General features: G+C 38.1%; 2 protein-coding genes across 7 annotated transcripts in view; both read right to left on the bottom strand.

The window, feature by feature from the left end:
• Ccdc138 (coiled-coil domain containing 138) overlaps positions 1 to 9,109 on the bottom strand; it is a 54,475-nt gene extending 45,366 nt beyond the window's left edge. For 3 of the 5 annotated variants that reach the window (XM_051186713.1, XM_051186714.1, XM_051186715.1), the window contains exons 1-4: positions 7,902 to 7,942; positions 7,702 to 7,753; positions 4,766 to 4,886; positions 1,444 to 1,571 (exon numbers count right to left, since the gene is read on the bottom strand). In XM_051186713.1, coding sequence (XP_051042670.1) covers positions 1,444 to 1,571; positions 4,766 to 4,886; positions 7,702 to 7,753; positions 7,902 to 7,937 — 337 coding nt within the window. In that variant the 5' untranslated portion in view covers positions 7,938 to 7,942. Of the gene's footprint in view, positions 1 to 1,443; positions 1,572 to 4,765; positions 4,887 to 7,701; positions 7,754 to 7,901; positions 7,947 to 9,010 lie in introns of those variants that run through there. The other 2 variants (XM_051186718.1, XM_051186716.1) reach the window with 2 other exon arrangements.
• Positions 9,110 to 11,734: 2,625 nt separating this feature from the next.
• Positions 11,735 to 17,545, bottom strand: part of LOC127223979 (E3 SUMO-protein ligase RanBP2) — a 49,157-nt gene continuing 43,346 nt past the window's right edge. For both annotated transcript variants that reach the window (XM_051186711.1, XM_051186712.1), the window contains exons 25-29: positions 16,829 to 16,930; positions 15,029 to 15,174; positions 13,041 to 13,314; positions 12,597 to 12,931; positions 11,735 to 12,243 (exon numbers count right to left, since the gene is read on the bottom strand). In XM_051186711.1, coding sequence (XP_051042668.1) covers positions 11,938 to 12,243; positions 12,597 to 12,931; positions 13,041 to 13,314; positions 15,029 to 15,174; positions 16,829 to 16,930 — 1,163 coding nt within the window. In that variant the 3' untranslated portion in view covers positions 11,735 to 11,937. The remainder of the gene's footprint in view (positions 12,244 to 12,596; positions 12,932 to 13,040; positions 13,315 to 15,028; positions 15,175 to 16,828; positions 16,931 to 17,545) is intronic.

The raw sequence follows: 17,545 nt of genomic DNA, 5'->3' as shown, positions 1-17,545 counted from the left end.
TAGGACATGAAGGTAGAAGCAAAACCTTCTTGAGGCTAAAGGGATTTACAGGAAGTGAGAGGGGTAAATATGGGGGAGAATATGCTCTAAGTATATTACAAAGTTCCTATGAAACCCAGTACCATAAAGAATATATGCCAATAAAAACTTACACAAAATAAATGAAACTCAGTGGCCTTGGGATAAGCTTTAAAAATCTTTCATTACACGCCCCCATCTTGGACAGAGTATGAAAAAGCCAAAAATAAAAATACTGATTTACACTTGGGAGCTAGATATCCACCTCGTCCACACCTGTTGCAATGACCTCACCCACTGGGGCATGGGCACAGAGGTGCGGACCTGTCTGTGGAAGCTAGGTCTGGGGTCCTGGATCCCAGCTAGCTCTTTTACTTCCTGGTTGGGTTGCAGAGAGCATCTGGATGGCATCCTTGGAGCAGGAACAGGTGTAAATGATTTCTCCCCAAATAAACATCATTCAACCTATACTGTGTCCCAATGAATCTTATTTCCCACTTGATAGGCAGGAACTCTGTTAAGTTTGAGACTAGCCTAGTCAACACAGCCAGAACTACACAGAAATAATCTATATCATAAACAAAACCCTAATTGTTTTCTAGGCAGGTGGCATAATACCCATAATCCCAGCAATTAACTGAGTCATCACAAATTCAAGGTCAGCCTAAGATACAGGTTGAGAACATAACTGAAAAAACAAAACAATGAAATGAATAAAAAAAACAAAACAAAAGTTTCATTACTGAGACAAGCGAAAGAGTAAAAACCCATCTAGGTATCAAAGTAACTAATCCCTAGCCTGGACTGGATATTCCTTATATTTTTTGTCAACTTTCAAGTATATTCAACTTTTTAAAATAATTTTCTCTTAAATTTTCAGTAGAAAAATTGGTCATGTAATGGAAAACACAAGCCCAGGCTGAATTAAGTCACATCACCTCCGAAATAATGTAGACAGCACGTGCCCAAATGCCTCAGCAGAGCAACAGTAATGCTCCAAACCCTGCAGCCAAAGCGGAAAGACTGCTGCAGCTTTCGTGTCCACTGTTTCCAAGTCCTATAGGACACATTTGGGTAGACAGAGAAAGACAACCACTGAGCAGCCAGGAAACCAGCTATAGCAACCTGCAGTGCTTTCTCAAAGCACAGAGCTGGTTAAACCCTCAGAAGTCCTTTCCACGAGGACACACAAAAAGGAACTAAAGACATCATAAAAGTTCAGTTATGACCTTATTTGGATAGGCTTTGAGAATACAAGAACACAACCAAAAAATGGTATATTTACTTCTCGACTCCTTTAATTTGATAGTAAGCACAGCAAGCATCTTATGGTTTATAAAACTTCACAGCTCAAAAATATACAGATTCCTGAGGAGCATCATTTACTCTACTTGACAAATTCCTATTTATGAGTATTTCTCTTACCTTTTTCTGTTTCTCTGAAGGACTGCTTTGTTATTTTAGACATGCCATCTCTGTGAACATCTTCAGTTAATTCTTTTTCTGTTTCCCATTTCTTTAAATTATGAAAAGAATCCAGTTCATCATCTAGGCTTTAACAATATATATATATATGTATACATATCAGAAATCAGGAAGTTCACTACAACAACTGACAGAAAAAGAACTGCTTTGGGGGGAGTGACAGCACAACAAATGAGGAAAATGTAAAAGTCACTTTTTAAAAGATTTTATTTATCATGTCTACAGTGTTCCGCCTGCATATATGCTTGCATGCCAGAAGTGGGCACCAGATCTCACTACAGATGGCTGTGAGCCACTGTGTGGTTACTGAGAATTGAATTCAGGATCTCTGGAAAAACAACTCAGTACCTCTGAGCCATCTCTCCAGTTTGTAAAAATTATTTTTAAATACAAAAAAATGCATATAAAACACATAAACTAAGTTAAAAATCCTGAAAGCCCATTGCAAGTGTCTGTCAACCTTTTCTGCACATTAAACAGACCTAATTTAAAAGATGTAGAATGCTCAGTGGCCGACAAACATCTGAAATCCAGTAGCTCAGAAAATGCCAGGCACTGTTAGCTACAGTTTAGTTAAGATGATTAACAGTTAATGCACAAACCAGAACCAGAACCTCTGTGGTCACCTTGAAGCAGCACTGCACACAAAGAACATAATGTAAGTTACAGACACATTTGCTCATTCTTCTGGTAGACACTACAAACATTAAAAAGAGGCAAGACTTTCATACTGTTTTTCAGTTATCATGGTCCATATGAAATGTCACTTCACCACAGAAAGAATGTAAGACACCAAAGTTGTTATGGTTGTGTATAAGGTACCCCTAAGGGTGCCAGAACCCCTGAATGACTGGTTTACAAGTGCATTAATTTCATTAACAGGTTAACCCACTAAAGGAGCAGTTAGGAAATGGGAAGAAACGGGTCACTAAGAATATGTTTTTCAAAGATGTATCTTGTCCTGGCATCCCAGCTACCATCAAGTATTCAGCTCTGTTCTAGCACACCTTCCACCATGACACTCTGCATCACCACAGGCCCAGAAATATGGCAGCTGGAGATCGGGAGCAAAATAGGCCCTCTTCTTTTGTTTATGAATACAGACTAACATAAAAAGGTTTTACGTTACCTTTACCAACCTATGTCTTTGAAATTTCTGGGCATAGCTCTTTTCAAACAAACCCTTTTCAAGTACTAAACAGCTATTTGTGACCTAAATTTACTGGCAGGACATAATACGTCTAGACTAGATTATGATTAAGGATTAGGGAAAAAATGAGCCAAAGGTATAAAAATTTTCAGAGTTTAAAATCTTCAGATTTTAATTTGGTATTATATCCAGATTTATGTAAATGGTGGCACTGGAAGAAAGTAGAGAAGTTTAAGTGGGAAGTAGGAGCAGAGGCACAGAGGCTGTAAGAGCTAGAAAGGAGGGTCAACCAGAACTAATAATGCTGAAAAAAAGCATAAGGAAAGCTAATACTTGGTAAGGTAATTAAAAAATAAAATGGTTTGGGGGCTACAGAGATGGCTCAGCTGTTACTTATTACTCTTGCAGAGGATCAAGGTTCAGTTCCCAGCACCGATATGTTGTAGCTTTCAGTTATCTAAAACTCCAGTTCCAGGACATCTAACACCTGCTTCTGACCTCTATGGGTACCAGTCACACATGAGGTGCACACATATCAAATGCAAGGAAAACACTCACACACATAAAATAAAATGAATAAACCTAAAAAGGTGGGCATGGTGGTACATACCTTTAATCCTAGCACTCAAGAAGCAGAGACAGGATGATCTCTTGTGAATTTGACATTAGTCTAGTCTACATATCCAATTCTTGGATAGCCAAGCATATACAGAAAAACCACATCACACTAAAAAACCAAATAAATAGGGGTTGGAGGGAATTCAGAGAATTCAGGTTCAATTCCCAGCACTGACATGGCAGCTATCAGTTGTAATTTCAGTATTAGGGACATGGTGCCCTCTTCTGGTCGTCTCAGGCATATATGTTTTGCACAGACACAGTTCAGTGGTTTTCAACCTTCCCAATTCTGCAGCACTTTAACACAATTTTTCATGTTGTGGTGACCCCCCGACCATAAAATTATTTCGATTGCTACTTCACAATTATAATTTTACTATTGTTATGAACACAATTATAATTTTACTATTGTTATGAATCATAATGTAAATATGTTTTTGATGATGTTAGGTGACCCCTGTGACTCCCTCACAATGGTCTCAACCCACAGGTTGAGAACCACTGGCTTAGCAGTTAAAAGCTCTTGGGTTTGATTTCTAGCACCCACATGGTTCCATAAACCCAGTTCCAGGGGACCCAACAAGCATGCACATGGTACACAAGTACTCATGCATGTAAAACATTCATATGCATAAAGTAAAATAAATCTTTTAAAGAAAATTTTAAGGGGGGGATGGCACAACAGTTAAGAGCACCTGTAGCTCTTGCAGAGGATCTGGGTTCAGTTCCCAGATCCATATGGTGGCTCACAACATCTGTAATTCCAATTCCAGGAAACTTGATGACCTATTCTGATTTACTGGGGTACCAGACATACACACAGTACACATACTTCCAAGCAGGCAAAACAGTTCATACCCATAAAATAAAATGAGTAAATCTTTTTAAAATAAATTTTGAACTATTTAATAACTTAGAGCAGTGGACAAAGGCACTTGCTGTTAAGTCTGACAATCTGAGTTTGATAGCTGGTACCCAAAAGAAGGTCGGTAACTCCTACAAATTGTGCTCTGGCCTCAACACGTGCTTTGGCACATGCCTACACCATCTCCCACCCATAGACATTAAATAAATAAATAAATAAATAAATAAATAAATAAATAAATAAACAAATGTAATAAAGAATAACCAGGGCGAAGTGAGGAGCTTAATGGGTTAGTGAACTGGCTGCTCTTCCAGAGGATCTGGACTCAGTTCCTCAAACCACACAGTGATTCTCAGCTGTTTGCAGCTCCAGTTTCAAGAGCTCTCCTAGAACCCTCAGGAAGTCAGGCACACAAGTGGGCAAAGTCCACACACACATAAAATAGTAAATTAGGATCTTCAACTACTCATCATGGTCAAGATTGCTTTTATCACCTCTCAAGAAAGCATGCGCGTGCGCGCACACACACACACAAAGACACAAACACACATGTGCACACACACACATACACACCTCTTTTCTACTGCTGTTTCTTGAATTGCTAAAAGTATCAATTCTGAATGCCTTACCAGTTCACATTTAAGTGTTTGAAGGAACTGCAAAAAGGTGTTGTGGAATGCTTCCTTTCATCAGAGTAACTTCTTAAAGAAGATCTACCTTTATCTCCAGAGCAGTAGGTATCCAAATCTTCTGTTAATAGAAAAAGTTACACAATGACATCAGATACTAATGATCTCATTCTGGCCTTCTAACAGTAAGATACCAAAATCATTGATTTATCTGTCTCTGTAATGAGTTTAAAGAATACACATTGAATTTCATATTGATATTGTGCCTTCCTGATTACACAATGCTTTTCCATTTTTATTTGACCCAGTGATGATTCTGCAAAGTAAGAATAGGTGCCTCTGAGTCTATTACACATGTTAGGACCCTAAGGACCAGAGGGTTTACGTAAACCAGGTGTGTTATCTGGAAATCAGAATACAGCCTTCTTTCCTCCTAATATGGTTCTTGAGCATTTGTTTTTAACAACTGTAAGCCTATGTCTAAATTCAGTGAAAAGGAAAATGCTCACTTTAGGTAAAAAACAAAATAGATCACTGCCTTAAGTTAGTTATAGTTCCTATTGCTCTGAAGAAACACTATGGCCATGCCAACTTTTATAAAGGAAAACATTAAATTGGGGTGGCTTACAGTTTCAGAGGTTTAGTCCATTATCATCATGATGGAACATGATGGCATGCAGGGAAACATGGGTGCTAGAGAGGTAGCTGAGAGTTCTACATCTGGATCCACAGGCAGCAGGAAAATACAATAAACCATTAGGCTTCTGAGATCTCAAAGCCCACCCCTAGCAATACACTTCCTCCAATAAGGCCACACTACCTAATAGTGCCACTCCCTAAAGGAGCCATTTTATTCAAACCACCTCAATTACTGACTCAGTTAGCTAATATAATCCATACATCATTTACATTTCAAACAAAATCAAAATAGCTGGGCCTTGTGTTACATACCATAATTACAGCACCAGGACAGGAAGATTAACAGGAAGTTAGAAGATACCCTGAGTCTCCCTGTTTGCTTCAGCAGTCAATTTGACACAGCACAATTATCTGAGAGACATGCTTGGAGGACTGCCTTCATCATAATAGACTGTGGGCATTTTCTTCATTGTTAATTGATGTACCTGTGGACAGTGCCAGCCCTAGGCAGGGACTTCTGGGCTACATAAGAAGCTAGATGAACAGAAACTAGGAAGCCAGGGAGCAGCACTCTTCCAAGGTCTCTACTTCAGTTCTTTGTTCCAGGATCCTGCTTGAGTTCCTGCCCTGGCTTCCTTGAAGCTGAAGGACTGTAAACTGAGGTAAATCAACTCCTCCCCAAGTTGCTTTTGGTAAGTGTTTTCATCACAGCAACATAAAGTAAACTAGGACTCTAGGCTATATAACAAACCCATTTCAGTGTTTTAGGTTGACAAAATTGCAAGATGTAAGAAACTTAGAAAAATATGAAATAACCTAGTAAACCATTTGATGAACTTAAAAAAAAAAAACTCTAAACATTTAATGTTTCAATATAAAGAGTTAAGCCCTTCAGAAGCTGGGGTGCAGAAGCTTAGAGGCAAGTGAGATACAGTCCATGTCATACCAATTTCCATTCCCAGTGCTACTCATAAACAACCCCACATCTGAACAAAAAGATATGACTTACGGTTACCCACTTCTATAGACTTTTATTTCTCATTTCATGTGTGTATTTGTGTGTGTGCTACATCTGTGCAGGTGCAGCACAAGGTATGAGATCCCCCTTCCCCTAGAGCTGAAGTTATAGGTGGGTGCTGGGGACAAAATTTAGGTCCTTTGTAAAGCAGTATACAATCTTTTTTCTTTTAATTTTATGTGGATGAGTGTTTTGCCTGCATGTATGTCTGTGCATCACAGTTCCTAGCAGAGGCCAGAAGAAGGTACCAGATCCCCTAGATCTGGAGTCATAAAATGTTTGTGTCCCTTGCAAGAGCAAGCAGCAGTGCACTGAACCATCTCTCTACCATTCAGTATGCACTCTTCACCACCAAACCATCCTGTAGCCCACCATTAGTTTCTTTAATTGAAAACTTTTTATACAAGATATATCCCCTCCCCCAATACCTCCCAGATCCTCCCTATTTCCATACCCCATACCCAATGAACTTTGGTTTTTCTTTTTCAAAAAACAAACAAACAAACCCACAACACACACAATAAATAATTAACAAAAGGGAAAAAATGTTTAAAGCAAAATGAAACAAAAAGTCCACAAAAATACCACTGTGTTTATTTTGTATTTGCCAACTACTCCTGGACATGGGGTCTGCCCTGAAGTAATTAACTTCTTCAGACTGAAGATTTCCTTCAAGTTGATTGGTAGATAGAAATTACTTAAATTTGATTTTATTGTGTAACGCTTTTCTTTCTCCATTAACTGTCACTAATAGTTTTGCTGAGTATAGCAGTGTGGGCTGGCATCTGTGTCTCTTGGAATTTGTAAGCCCTTCTGGCTTTCAGAGTCTCCACTGAGGTGTTATTCTAATGACCCTGCCTTTACATGTGATTTGATCTTTTTCCCTTACAGATTTTAATATCCTTTGTTTTGTACATTTAGTGTTTTGATTATCATATATCATGGGAAGTTTCTTTTCTGGTTCTGTCTATTTGGTGTTCTGGATGCTTCTTATATATTGATAAGCATCTCTTTCTTTAGCTTGGGGAAATGTACTTCTATGATTTTATTTAAAACATTTACTGTTAGCTGGGCATAGTGGCACATGTCTTTAATCTCAGCCCTTGGGAGGCAGAGGCAGGCAGATCTCTGTGAGTTCAAGGCCAGCCTGGTCTACAGAGCGAGTTCCAGGACAGGCTCCAAAACAACACTGAGAAACCCTGTCTAGAAAAACCAATATACATACACATACATATATAATGAAAAATATTCAAATATACAAAATATTCTATTGACTTACCTGGGGAGGTTAGTCTTTTATACTTAGTCTGATCAAAATTTGAAAGTTCATGCTAGGGGGATAAAAAAGAAACACTTAAACACTAAGAAATATTCCCTTGCCATATTTTTCCATAGATTACAAGTTAATTACAAAGGTTAGTATGGAAAAACCTAGGGGCTGCATCCTAACCAACATTAGCATCACACAACATCATATACCTGTTGATTGATCAGAGAAACCCATGCACCATTCATGTCATATTCCTGCCAAAAATACAAAACCAGAATAAAATCAAACCAGAATCCATCAAACTCAAACTGAGAGACATTCTATACACAACAGTCTTTGACCTTGTGAAAGCATTAATGTAAGAAACTAAGTGTGGGCATGTTTACAGAGTAAAGGCAACAGAGGCAACCAAATGAATACAATGTTCAGACCTAGGTGGCATCTGCATCAGAAAAAAACTTTCTACAAAAGGTCTTAATTGCGGTAATTAGTGAAATCTGAGTATGAGCTATACATTGTCCTGCATTATTGTGGCAATACTAGATAGCCTGGAAAATATCAATGAGGCTTTAAAATTCTGAGAATGTGCTTCACAGGATAAACAAACCAGGGGAGAATGTATTGCAATCTGAATTAAGGTTATGTGAGGCTAGAATGAATTTGTGACATGGGCATGGGAACACTGAGATATAGTGACATTTCTCAAGAAGGGATTCTGGAAAGATAGCAAAGGTGGGAAGGAACTCAGGAATGCCTGCAATCTTCCTCAACTTCTGGAGAATAGAGTACATGATGTAACTGTACCTCTGATATTGTGCTTTATAAAACTTTGAATTTGCTAGGTTGTGAAGCGGGCTTCTCAGCTGAACTGTAAACTCCCAACTGTTATCAAAGAAGATGTAATAATTAAAAACAAAAACCAAAAAATATTAGCCTCGTGGAAACTGCAGGGCTGCACTGCAATTGGTTTCCCGCTTCGGTTTTTCCAGCATTCATCGGAGATGCAATCTGGTCAACCTCTCACAGATTATTAGCAAATTGCCTCGGTGGTGGTCCCGCAGCAAATAAGCCAAGACTCCATGGCGCGGTCAAGGGAGTGTTACAAGAATGCATATTGCTACAACTTCTAAGTTTTCAATTACTTCGGAGTAAGACGCTTGCCCGTCTTCTACGCTGCATTCCGATCCCTGCCACCAGGACGTCCTGTGAAGGAGGCCCTGGGGCCCTGAAGGAGGGCCCTCCCCAGCAAGCCGCCCGAGGGAGGTTGGCCAGAGCCCTCCCGCAGCCGCCCGGCAGGCCGGGCTCCACTCCCCCTCACCTTGACAGGGCAGCTTCCCGCCAGGCCGTAGCGGTTTTTGAGACGCTCCACTACCATGTCCTGCCCAGGTGGCTTGACCACCCTGCGCTCCATGTTGCGTCGCTGACCACGGTCACCCGGGGAACCGCGCTCACAGCCGCGTCAGGGCGGGCAGTACGTCACGACGCCCAGCCCCGCCCCCAGGGACGCTGGAAGCCCGTGGGAAGAAGGGAGCGAGGACGGCGTGCTGTAACCCAGTTCCTCTTTGTCCCTTCAGTTTCCTGTCCTTCGGTTCCAACTCTTCCCCCACACCTCCACTCCCACCCCGCAGTGAATGAAGTGAGCAGAGAAAAGACGCGCATTCCATCTTCCCTAGCCAGCACAGGCGCGTAACAGGAGGAAGAGTATCTTCTGCACACCTGAGGAACAGTGTGCTCTCTGGGACCGACTACAAGGTAGATTTACCTTGCATAGAACTTGCCTAAACACACTTCTCTTCATCCGAAGTGGTTACTATCACAGAAAAATCAGGACATGTCTGAATGCTAGGCACAAGAACTGCAGCAAGTTACCTTTTCAATTCCTTTGCCTAGTACACAAATTTGGGTTAGGAATGGAAGGAAGGTGGAGGCAGGAGGCCAGCCTGGCCTACATAAGGAGACGGACCTCATGAAGTCAGAAAAACGCTCTGTAAACATGTTTGGTTTAAAGCAAAACCTTTCTTTCCCTAGCCCTAAAACAGCACACAGTACAGGTCAGCCATATCCTACAAGCTCGTACTTGTGCAATTTCAGTTTCTGAGAACTTCCAGTAAGTGCTCATGTGGACCAACAACCCCTAAATTCTTTAGATGACTTTTAACGTTGCAAAAGCTTATACTTTAGCAAGGAGACAGCAAACTATTAAAAATTCCTTAAAGAATACCTTTTGCTATAAAATACCATCTAAACTGTTTATTCTGGGGTTGAGGTTTTTTTGGAGGGGCAGATTTTAATGAACATAGAAAATCTATCCAGTTGAAAAAGAAAAATCTTTAAGTTTATACCATTAAAATAAATACATTCTGAAATGTATCAAATGTTCTTTGTTGGAGCTTGACGGCGCTTCCAGAGGACTTGGGTTCCATTCTCAGAACCCTAATGGTGGCCCACAACCTTTGGTAACCCAACAGGTTGGAAACATCTGTTATTAATGCCAATCCTGGAAATGTTAGTTTAACACCTTTTGTCAAATTTTTTAAGATCTTTAATAACCCTAACAGCTTGAAAAAGAATATTAAATGTAACATATCTCTTTAAAAGCATTTGCAGCCATTCATAATAGGCACATGCCTGCAATCCTGATGGAGGTAATGAGACCAAGAAGAGTTCAAGTCCAGCCTGAGCTACAAAGCAAGTTCAAGGTAATTCTGAACTTCAGGAGATGATTTTTTAAAGAAGACATTTCCATTTACTTAGATTAAAATGATAGCATCAGCTTCTCAGCTGAAGTTTCAATACTTTTACATGAGTTTATATTACACAGGTTTCTAAAAAAGCCACTATATGTGCATGGTTCTCTTTACAAGGTCAACTTGAGGTAGGTTTATTTCATGTACCTGGCTGTGGAATGAGTATTTTTTAAAGTATTGTTATTTCATAATTCATGACATAGCCATAACATTCCTTGACCTCTTCTAATAGTTAAACACAAGAAAATAGAAAGGACTCAATACTCAAGATTGGAAAATAGAGAATTTTATGGTCTAATTAGATTCCTTTTGGTTCTACACCAACTAGGCCTGTAAAAACAAGCTGTTCCTTTAACAGTTTGCCTATTTGACACAAACTGAATCCAAGTACATTTCCAGTGTTTATCAAACTTTTGATGTCAAAGTGTAAGCTCAGAGTGCTGGCCTTTAACAGATCTCATTTTACATCAAGTCAGAGAAGGAACAGACAACTTAGATGCACAAGTAATAAATGTTTTAAATGTCATGGCTGTTATCAATTATCACTTTATTTCTGCTACAAAATTCACCAGAAAAAAAGTACTGAAACAATCTAATATAAAGCAAATCTTTAACCAAAGAACATGGTATAGATCTTTTAAAAATATTCATACTTTATCACAAGAACTAGAGAAAAATTCATTCTATCATCAGGACCAAGCTGAAGTTTCTGAGGTAGTAAGACATGTAACAGAAAAGTGAATGGAAAGAAGAAAAAAGGAAGAAGGGAAAAGGATGGGGGGAGGCGCTAGTTAAGGAAATGATCAACTTATTTAAAATGCAAAAATTAATGTGTTTAAAAGGGAATGATATATCTTAAGAAAAGACATTATTCTACTTAAAAGTTAATTTTTAACTATACAGGAGCATAAAAATTACAGAAGAGCACTTTGGTTAACTCATATCTTCTGTGGTTCTATCCATTCATAAATGAGTCTATACATAAATGAGCACACGAATAGTTAAGATTACCATATATATATGTATATGTGTGTGCGTGTGTGTGTATATATATATATATATATATATATATATATATATATATATATTTCAAATCTGTTATCTGAGTTGTGGTCCCCCTTATTCAATGGTAAGTACCATGCAGGATGTCCAAATATCTTAACAGGAATTAAAATAAAATTGCATATATCATATTCCTTCAATAGTCTGGGAAGCTCTATTGCTTTCAACAAAATTAGTATTATCCATTCTAATACAGATATGTCAGGAGTACATAAACACAAGTACACCTGAAATACACCAGTGTTTAAACTTTTATTTCACACCATGCAAGATCAATTATCACGCATTAAAAAGTGACAACAGCTATAAGCTACAATTTTACATTTATACATTAGAAATGTCTGTTTTCAAAAGGTGAACATAATTACCATATTGTCTGTAACAATTGAGCATCAATTCGACTGTTTATATAGATAAAATTTGCTGTGAAATTATTTTATAGCTGTCCACATTCTGTGATACTAATTCTTCGACTAACAGACCCTTTAGGAGAACCAAACGATTCAATCTTTCTCACAGTATCCATGCCATCTTTAACAAACCCAAATACTACATGTTTAAAGTCCAAATGTTCTGCTTTCTTCAGTGTTATAAAAAACTGAGAATTGTTGGTATCCCGGCCCCGATTGGCCATGGAAAGCAAGCCAGGGCCAGTGTGCTTCACATTAAAGTTTTCATCTTTAAATTTATCTCCATAAATGGACTGTCCTCCTGTTCCATCATGTTTGGTGATATCTCCCCCCTGGAAACAAACAAACAAACACTTTCTATTAATACTGACTCAAAAATTAAAATACACAGAAATCATGACAGAATAAATCACAAATGCCCCATTTCTTTAAAAGCAATTTTGAAAACTAAAATACGTGTTTTGAGGAAGACAAGGTTTTTCCCTCAGTCTGTTTCTAGCAGGTAGCAAATGTTAGAAATTAAGAGCCTTTCCATCTGAATGTTTAAAAAGGAGTGTCAAGTTCAATGCTAGCTGTAAGCTGAAAATTCCCAAAATGAGAATGAGGGCAAGAAGAGAAACCTTACCCAGTTGATGTGATCTAGTCTTACCAGATTTAACCATGGTGTATGTATAGTGACACTTACTTGGCAAACAAAATCTGGAACTACTCGGTGAAAAATAGAGTTCTTGAAACCAAAGCCCTTCTCTCCAGTGCATAAAGCTCTGAAGTTCTCAGCAGTTTGAGGAACAACATTTGAAAATAATTCCATAATTATCCGTCCTAGAGGTTCACCATCCGCACAAATGTCAAAGAATACTACAGGATTGGTCTCCTTTGATAACTCTTCTGCAAGGGATACTTGTCCATTTTGGAGTTTCAATATATTTTGTTGACATTCTTCAAATTTTTTCTTAAAACACTCAGTCATTTCTTTTGTTTTAAATCTCACTGCAAGCTGTTCAATTTTTGCTTCTCCATCTATTAAGAGGAAAGGGGGGCATTAATATTAAAGTAACTTACGAAGAATGTATATTTTAGATTTCAGAAAGTCAATAAAATTAAAAGGCATTTGAAGGTAGTAACTCACCGGCATAATCTGAGGCAGTCCACACTAAAGCATTATTTGAAACATTTAAAGGTTTTAATTCCATGGTTTTGGTAATAACATGGTTTGCACACACTTTAAAAACCTGGTCTCTTCTCATTAGGATCCGATAATAATTCTTCATTGTATGCCAAAGAATCTTTATATCTCCGATACCTCTCTCCTTCCACTGATTGACATCTCTATCCCATCTATAAAGTTTGGCTCTCTCTTTGAATAAAATTTCTTCATCTTCTTCTCCAGATTTCACTTCTACCTATGACAGCAGATAAGAATAACTATTATATAACAGCTGTTTATAACAAATTCCATTAACCAATGCCAATAGGTTTTGTAGTATCATGGTAACTAACAATACCCTAGACTAGTAACATATCTGACTTGGTAAAGCAGTAAAGATCACTATTATCTTCTGTTACATAATATTTTACTTCTCTTCGTGAAAATAAAATGCCTTTAAAGGTGAGAAGAGGTTTCAAAAGTGCTGCTTGTCAAGCATGGCAGTATAGACCAGTAATCTCAACAGTTGGGGTGTGGAAGCAAGACAATCAGAAGTTCAGAGCAAGCCTAGGGCATGTGGTTCTTTACATGGATGTGCAGTAATCCTAGCATTCCACAGCCTGAGAAGCAGGAAGACTACAACAGGTTTGAGGCCAGGTAGTGTGCTATATAACAACATATTGCCTCAAAAAAACCAATGCCCTACCCAAAAGGACTGATTCTTTCTGTTTTTGTACCACTCATTTTTATTCCATGTATATGGCTATTTTTCCTTCATGTGTATCTATGCACTGCATGTATCCATTGTCCCTGAGGCCAGAAGAGAATACCAGGTCTCCTGGAAGCAAAGTTATAGGCAGTTGTTAGCTACTATGTAGGTACCAGGAATTAACCACTGAGCCATCTCTCCAACTCTTATTATTTCTTTAAAGATGTGTTTTGTTTTGTTTTGTGTGTCTGTGAGAACACATGAATGCAGGTGCCTACAGAGGCCAAAGGCATTGGATCCCCACTGACGGCTATGAGATGCATGGCATAGATGCTGGGAACCAAAAAAAGAATAGTACATACTCTACCCTTGAGCAGATCTCTCCAGCCACAGCAGTGCTGATTCTTAAAATGTAATAATAACTACTGAGATTAAAAATAGACACAATTACTTTCCTAAAACAACATTCTTCTCTATTTTGTCCCTAAGATTATTTTATGAAGACAAACATGATCTTCTAATAGCATAATAAAAATGCTTATGGCTCAGCAAGATGGCCAGTTAGTAAACATGCTTGCCACAAAACCCTGACAACCTGAGTTCAAGCCCTGGAAAGCTAACCTGACCACCACATAATACCATAGCATGTTATGTATTCTCTCATGCTCACTATTTTATGTGCATACCCACTATCTTCCCCCTCCCTCCACCCCACTCTAAACATATATACACAAATAAAAAACTAAAAAGTAAAATATTTCTCACAACTGCATAAACAATTTATCAAGCATCATTTCCATAAAAACTTCAGGGCAAAGTAGAGTATACACTTGAGTGGTAACATGCTTGCTAACATGAGCAAGGCCCTGATTTACATCCTCAGCATTACATGTGAAAGAAAAAAATCTACAACAATATCTACTTAAAATCTAGGCTGGAGATACAGCTCAGCAGTTAGTAACACTGGCTCCCCTTGCAGAGGAACTGTGTTTAATCCCCAGCGTCCATATGACACTTCACAACCATCTGTATGTAACTCCAGTCCAAGGGGATATGACACACTCAGAGGGTATGATCTCTGCAGACAATAGGCACACACATAGCACAAAGGGCTCATAAACATAAAATAAGTAATATTCATTTTTTAAAAGTCTGAAAATCTAATGTTTAACTGTTCTGGGAAAAAATTTAGGTAGCAGTATTAAAAAGAAAAACCAACTCAGGGCAAAGTTTTACACTTAGGTTACTCCTTGGTACTTACCTCTGGTAGTGAGACTATGGGTTCAAAATGAATATCCTCATTATGAACTACTTCTTCATCACTGCCCTCATCATCTTCACCACTTTTACTTGTTGACTGTGCTCCAAACACAGCTGCTCCAGTATTGGCCCACTGGAAATTTTTATCTAATAAATAAATTGAGCTATTTAAACTGTGAACTTTAATTTTTTTTTACATTTTGTAGATTACTTTCCAGTTATTTCCTCAATATATCTAATTTTCAAAAATGTCATAAGCACAACTATTTGAGATGTTGAAAGTAATAATAGTCTGACAATTTCAACAACTATGGAACACAACTGATTGTAGCAGGTTTATAGGATAAAATACTATTTTTAAAAAACTGTAGCCAGACATAGTGGTGATTACCTTTAGTTCTAGCACTCAGGAGGCAGAGGCAGGTGCAGGCAAATCAGTTCAAGGCAAACCTGGTCACACAGAATTCTAGCTAGCATAGGACACATACTAATCTCGGAAAACAACTCAGCATAACTAAAACTATGAATTCTAATGTAAATTCCTATCAATCATTTCTAGAAGTTTAATGTGTTTCTTTAAGTACCATGTGTTGTAATTTAAGAAAGCAGTGTACAGGAAAGATGCCATGCAACAGGGTTCAAGCAGAGGTTTTTTTTTTTTTTTTTTTTTTTTTTTTAAATCAAGGAAAGGGATCATAAAAGGGGGAAAGGGGAGGGAGACCAGCCTCCAGGTCCCTGGAGCACCAGGAAAGAGGACAGAGGACGGACGAGGGGGGGCAGGGCTCTTTTAAAAGGGAATATGCACAGATGGTGCTCTTAGTGGCTGTAGCTGAGAACATATCCTGTCAGAACCCCAGTACAGATGCCTGAATACTAACAGCATGACCTGTAAAATGTATAAATACATGACCTATTTTAGCATTCTTCAGCAAATTTTCTTCTCCAAACATCTTATACAACAATTTAAAAGGTACCATATTTAAATATGAAAGATCTTATGAGTAAATACAATACTAACAAAACTTGAAACAAATAACACCCACATAGCAGCATACAGTTATCTGTTTGTAATTCCAATTCTACAGGATTTGCCGTCCAAGGGCACTTCATGCATGTGGTGAAAAGTCATACATGCAAGCAAAACACACACATACAAAACAAAACAAACAAACAAAAATCAATCCTTTTTTTCCCCCGCCCCCCCCCCCCCTTTTCTTTTTCTTCTATTGAAGCAGGGTTCCTCTGTGTGACAGCCCTGGCTGTCCTGACCTCAATGTGAAGATCAGGTTGACCTTGAACTCAGAGATTTACCTGCCTCTGCCTCCTGAGTGCTGGATTAAAGATGTGCACCACCACATCCAGCAAATAAATAAACCCTAAAGAATAAACATCACTGATGAGGAAAAACACTAATGTATAACTTACTGTAGCATAATAAATTAACACAACCCTAATGCAGAGATCCAACTTGTCTTAAAAAATATAGTCGCAAATCCTGAAATACTAACAAAAAAATTTAAGAACACAAACATTTAAAGAAACTGTTGTCTAAATCGGGGTTATTCTAAAACCGAAAAACATACCTGTATATGAAGAAAGGAAGGGCTAACGGCACTGATTTAAATTAAGAGAAAATCCTCATAGCTATTATTAGTAATACAGTATGTAAGTCCTAATTACTGAAACACTAAGCAAACCAAAGACAGGGCTACTCCACTTACAGTCACAACATGGAAAGTATTACCCTTTTTCAGTTACATTTGGCTGACATGATCACTAATATCTTTCCTCTTGATCTTACCTTTAGAACCAAAAGCAAAATCCCCAGAATTACTTGAAGCCAAGTCTGCAAATGACAGTCCTGTACCACTTCCAAATCCAAACAAAACAGTCTTGCTTTCCCCTGGCAAAAAGGAAAAAACAATTTCCTATTTAAGACTCCACATCAAAACCTTATGCAGGACCCAGAAAGAAGGAAGAGGACTCTGGACTCTAGGAGAGCAGATGGTATAAACCATATTTTTAAAAATTAGCATTTATTCTTCTAAAACTCCTTCAAGTATTTTTCTTTTTACACACTACATTTTAAATTACAAAATACATTCATTAAGTTTACAGGTTCTGTTCCCAATTAGCATGAATTCACTTCAAAAACCACAGAGCTGTTTGTAGAGCTATCATCCACACTAAGTTATGGGACTAAATAGTTTCTGCTTTGTCAAGTTTCTTCCACCTTTAAACAAGCAAAAGCAGGATCTTCAAAGAAATCTGTACTAAACATTTTTTTTAAATTTATTGTTTTTCATTATGTGTTTATGTATGTGGGTAGACATTCATCAGGATGGGTTGCCAAAAAATGCCAAGATGAGGGAATTGGATTCTCTGGGCTTGACTTATAGACGAGATGCTTACCATGGGTTCTAGGAAATGAACGCAAGTCCTCTGCAAGAACAATAGACAATTAACTAATTTTTTGTGTTTTCTTTACCATAAATTCACTCATACATTTGCTCATCCA

This window comes from Phodopus roborovskii, unplaced genomic scaffold (genome assembly GCF_943737965.1).
Source record: "Phodopus roborovskii unplaced genomic scaffold, PHOROB, whole genome shotgun sequence".
Lineage (NCBI taxonomy): Eukaryota > Metazoa > Chordata > Mammalia > Rodentia > Cricetidae > Phodopus > Phodopus roborovskii.
The sequence above is the reverse complement of the archived record's forward strand: the minus strand, read 5'-3'. Positions and strand labels throughout refer to the sequence as shown.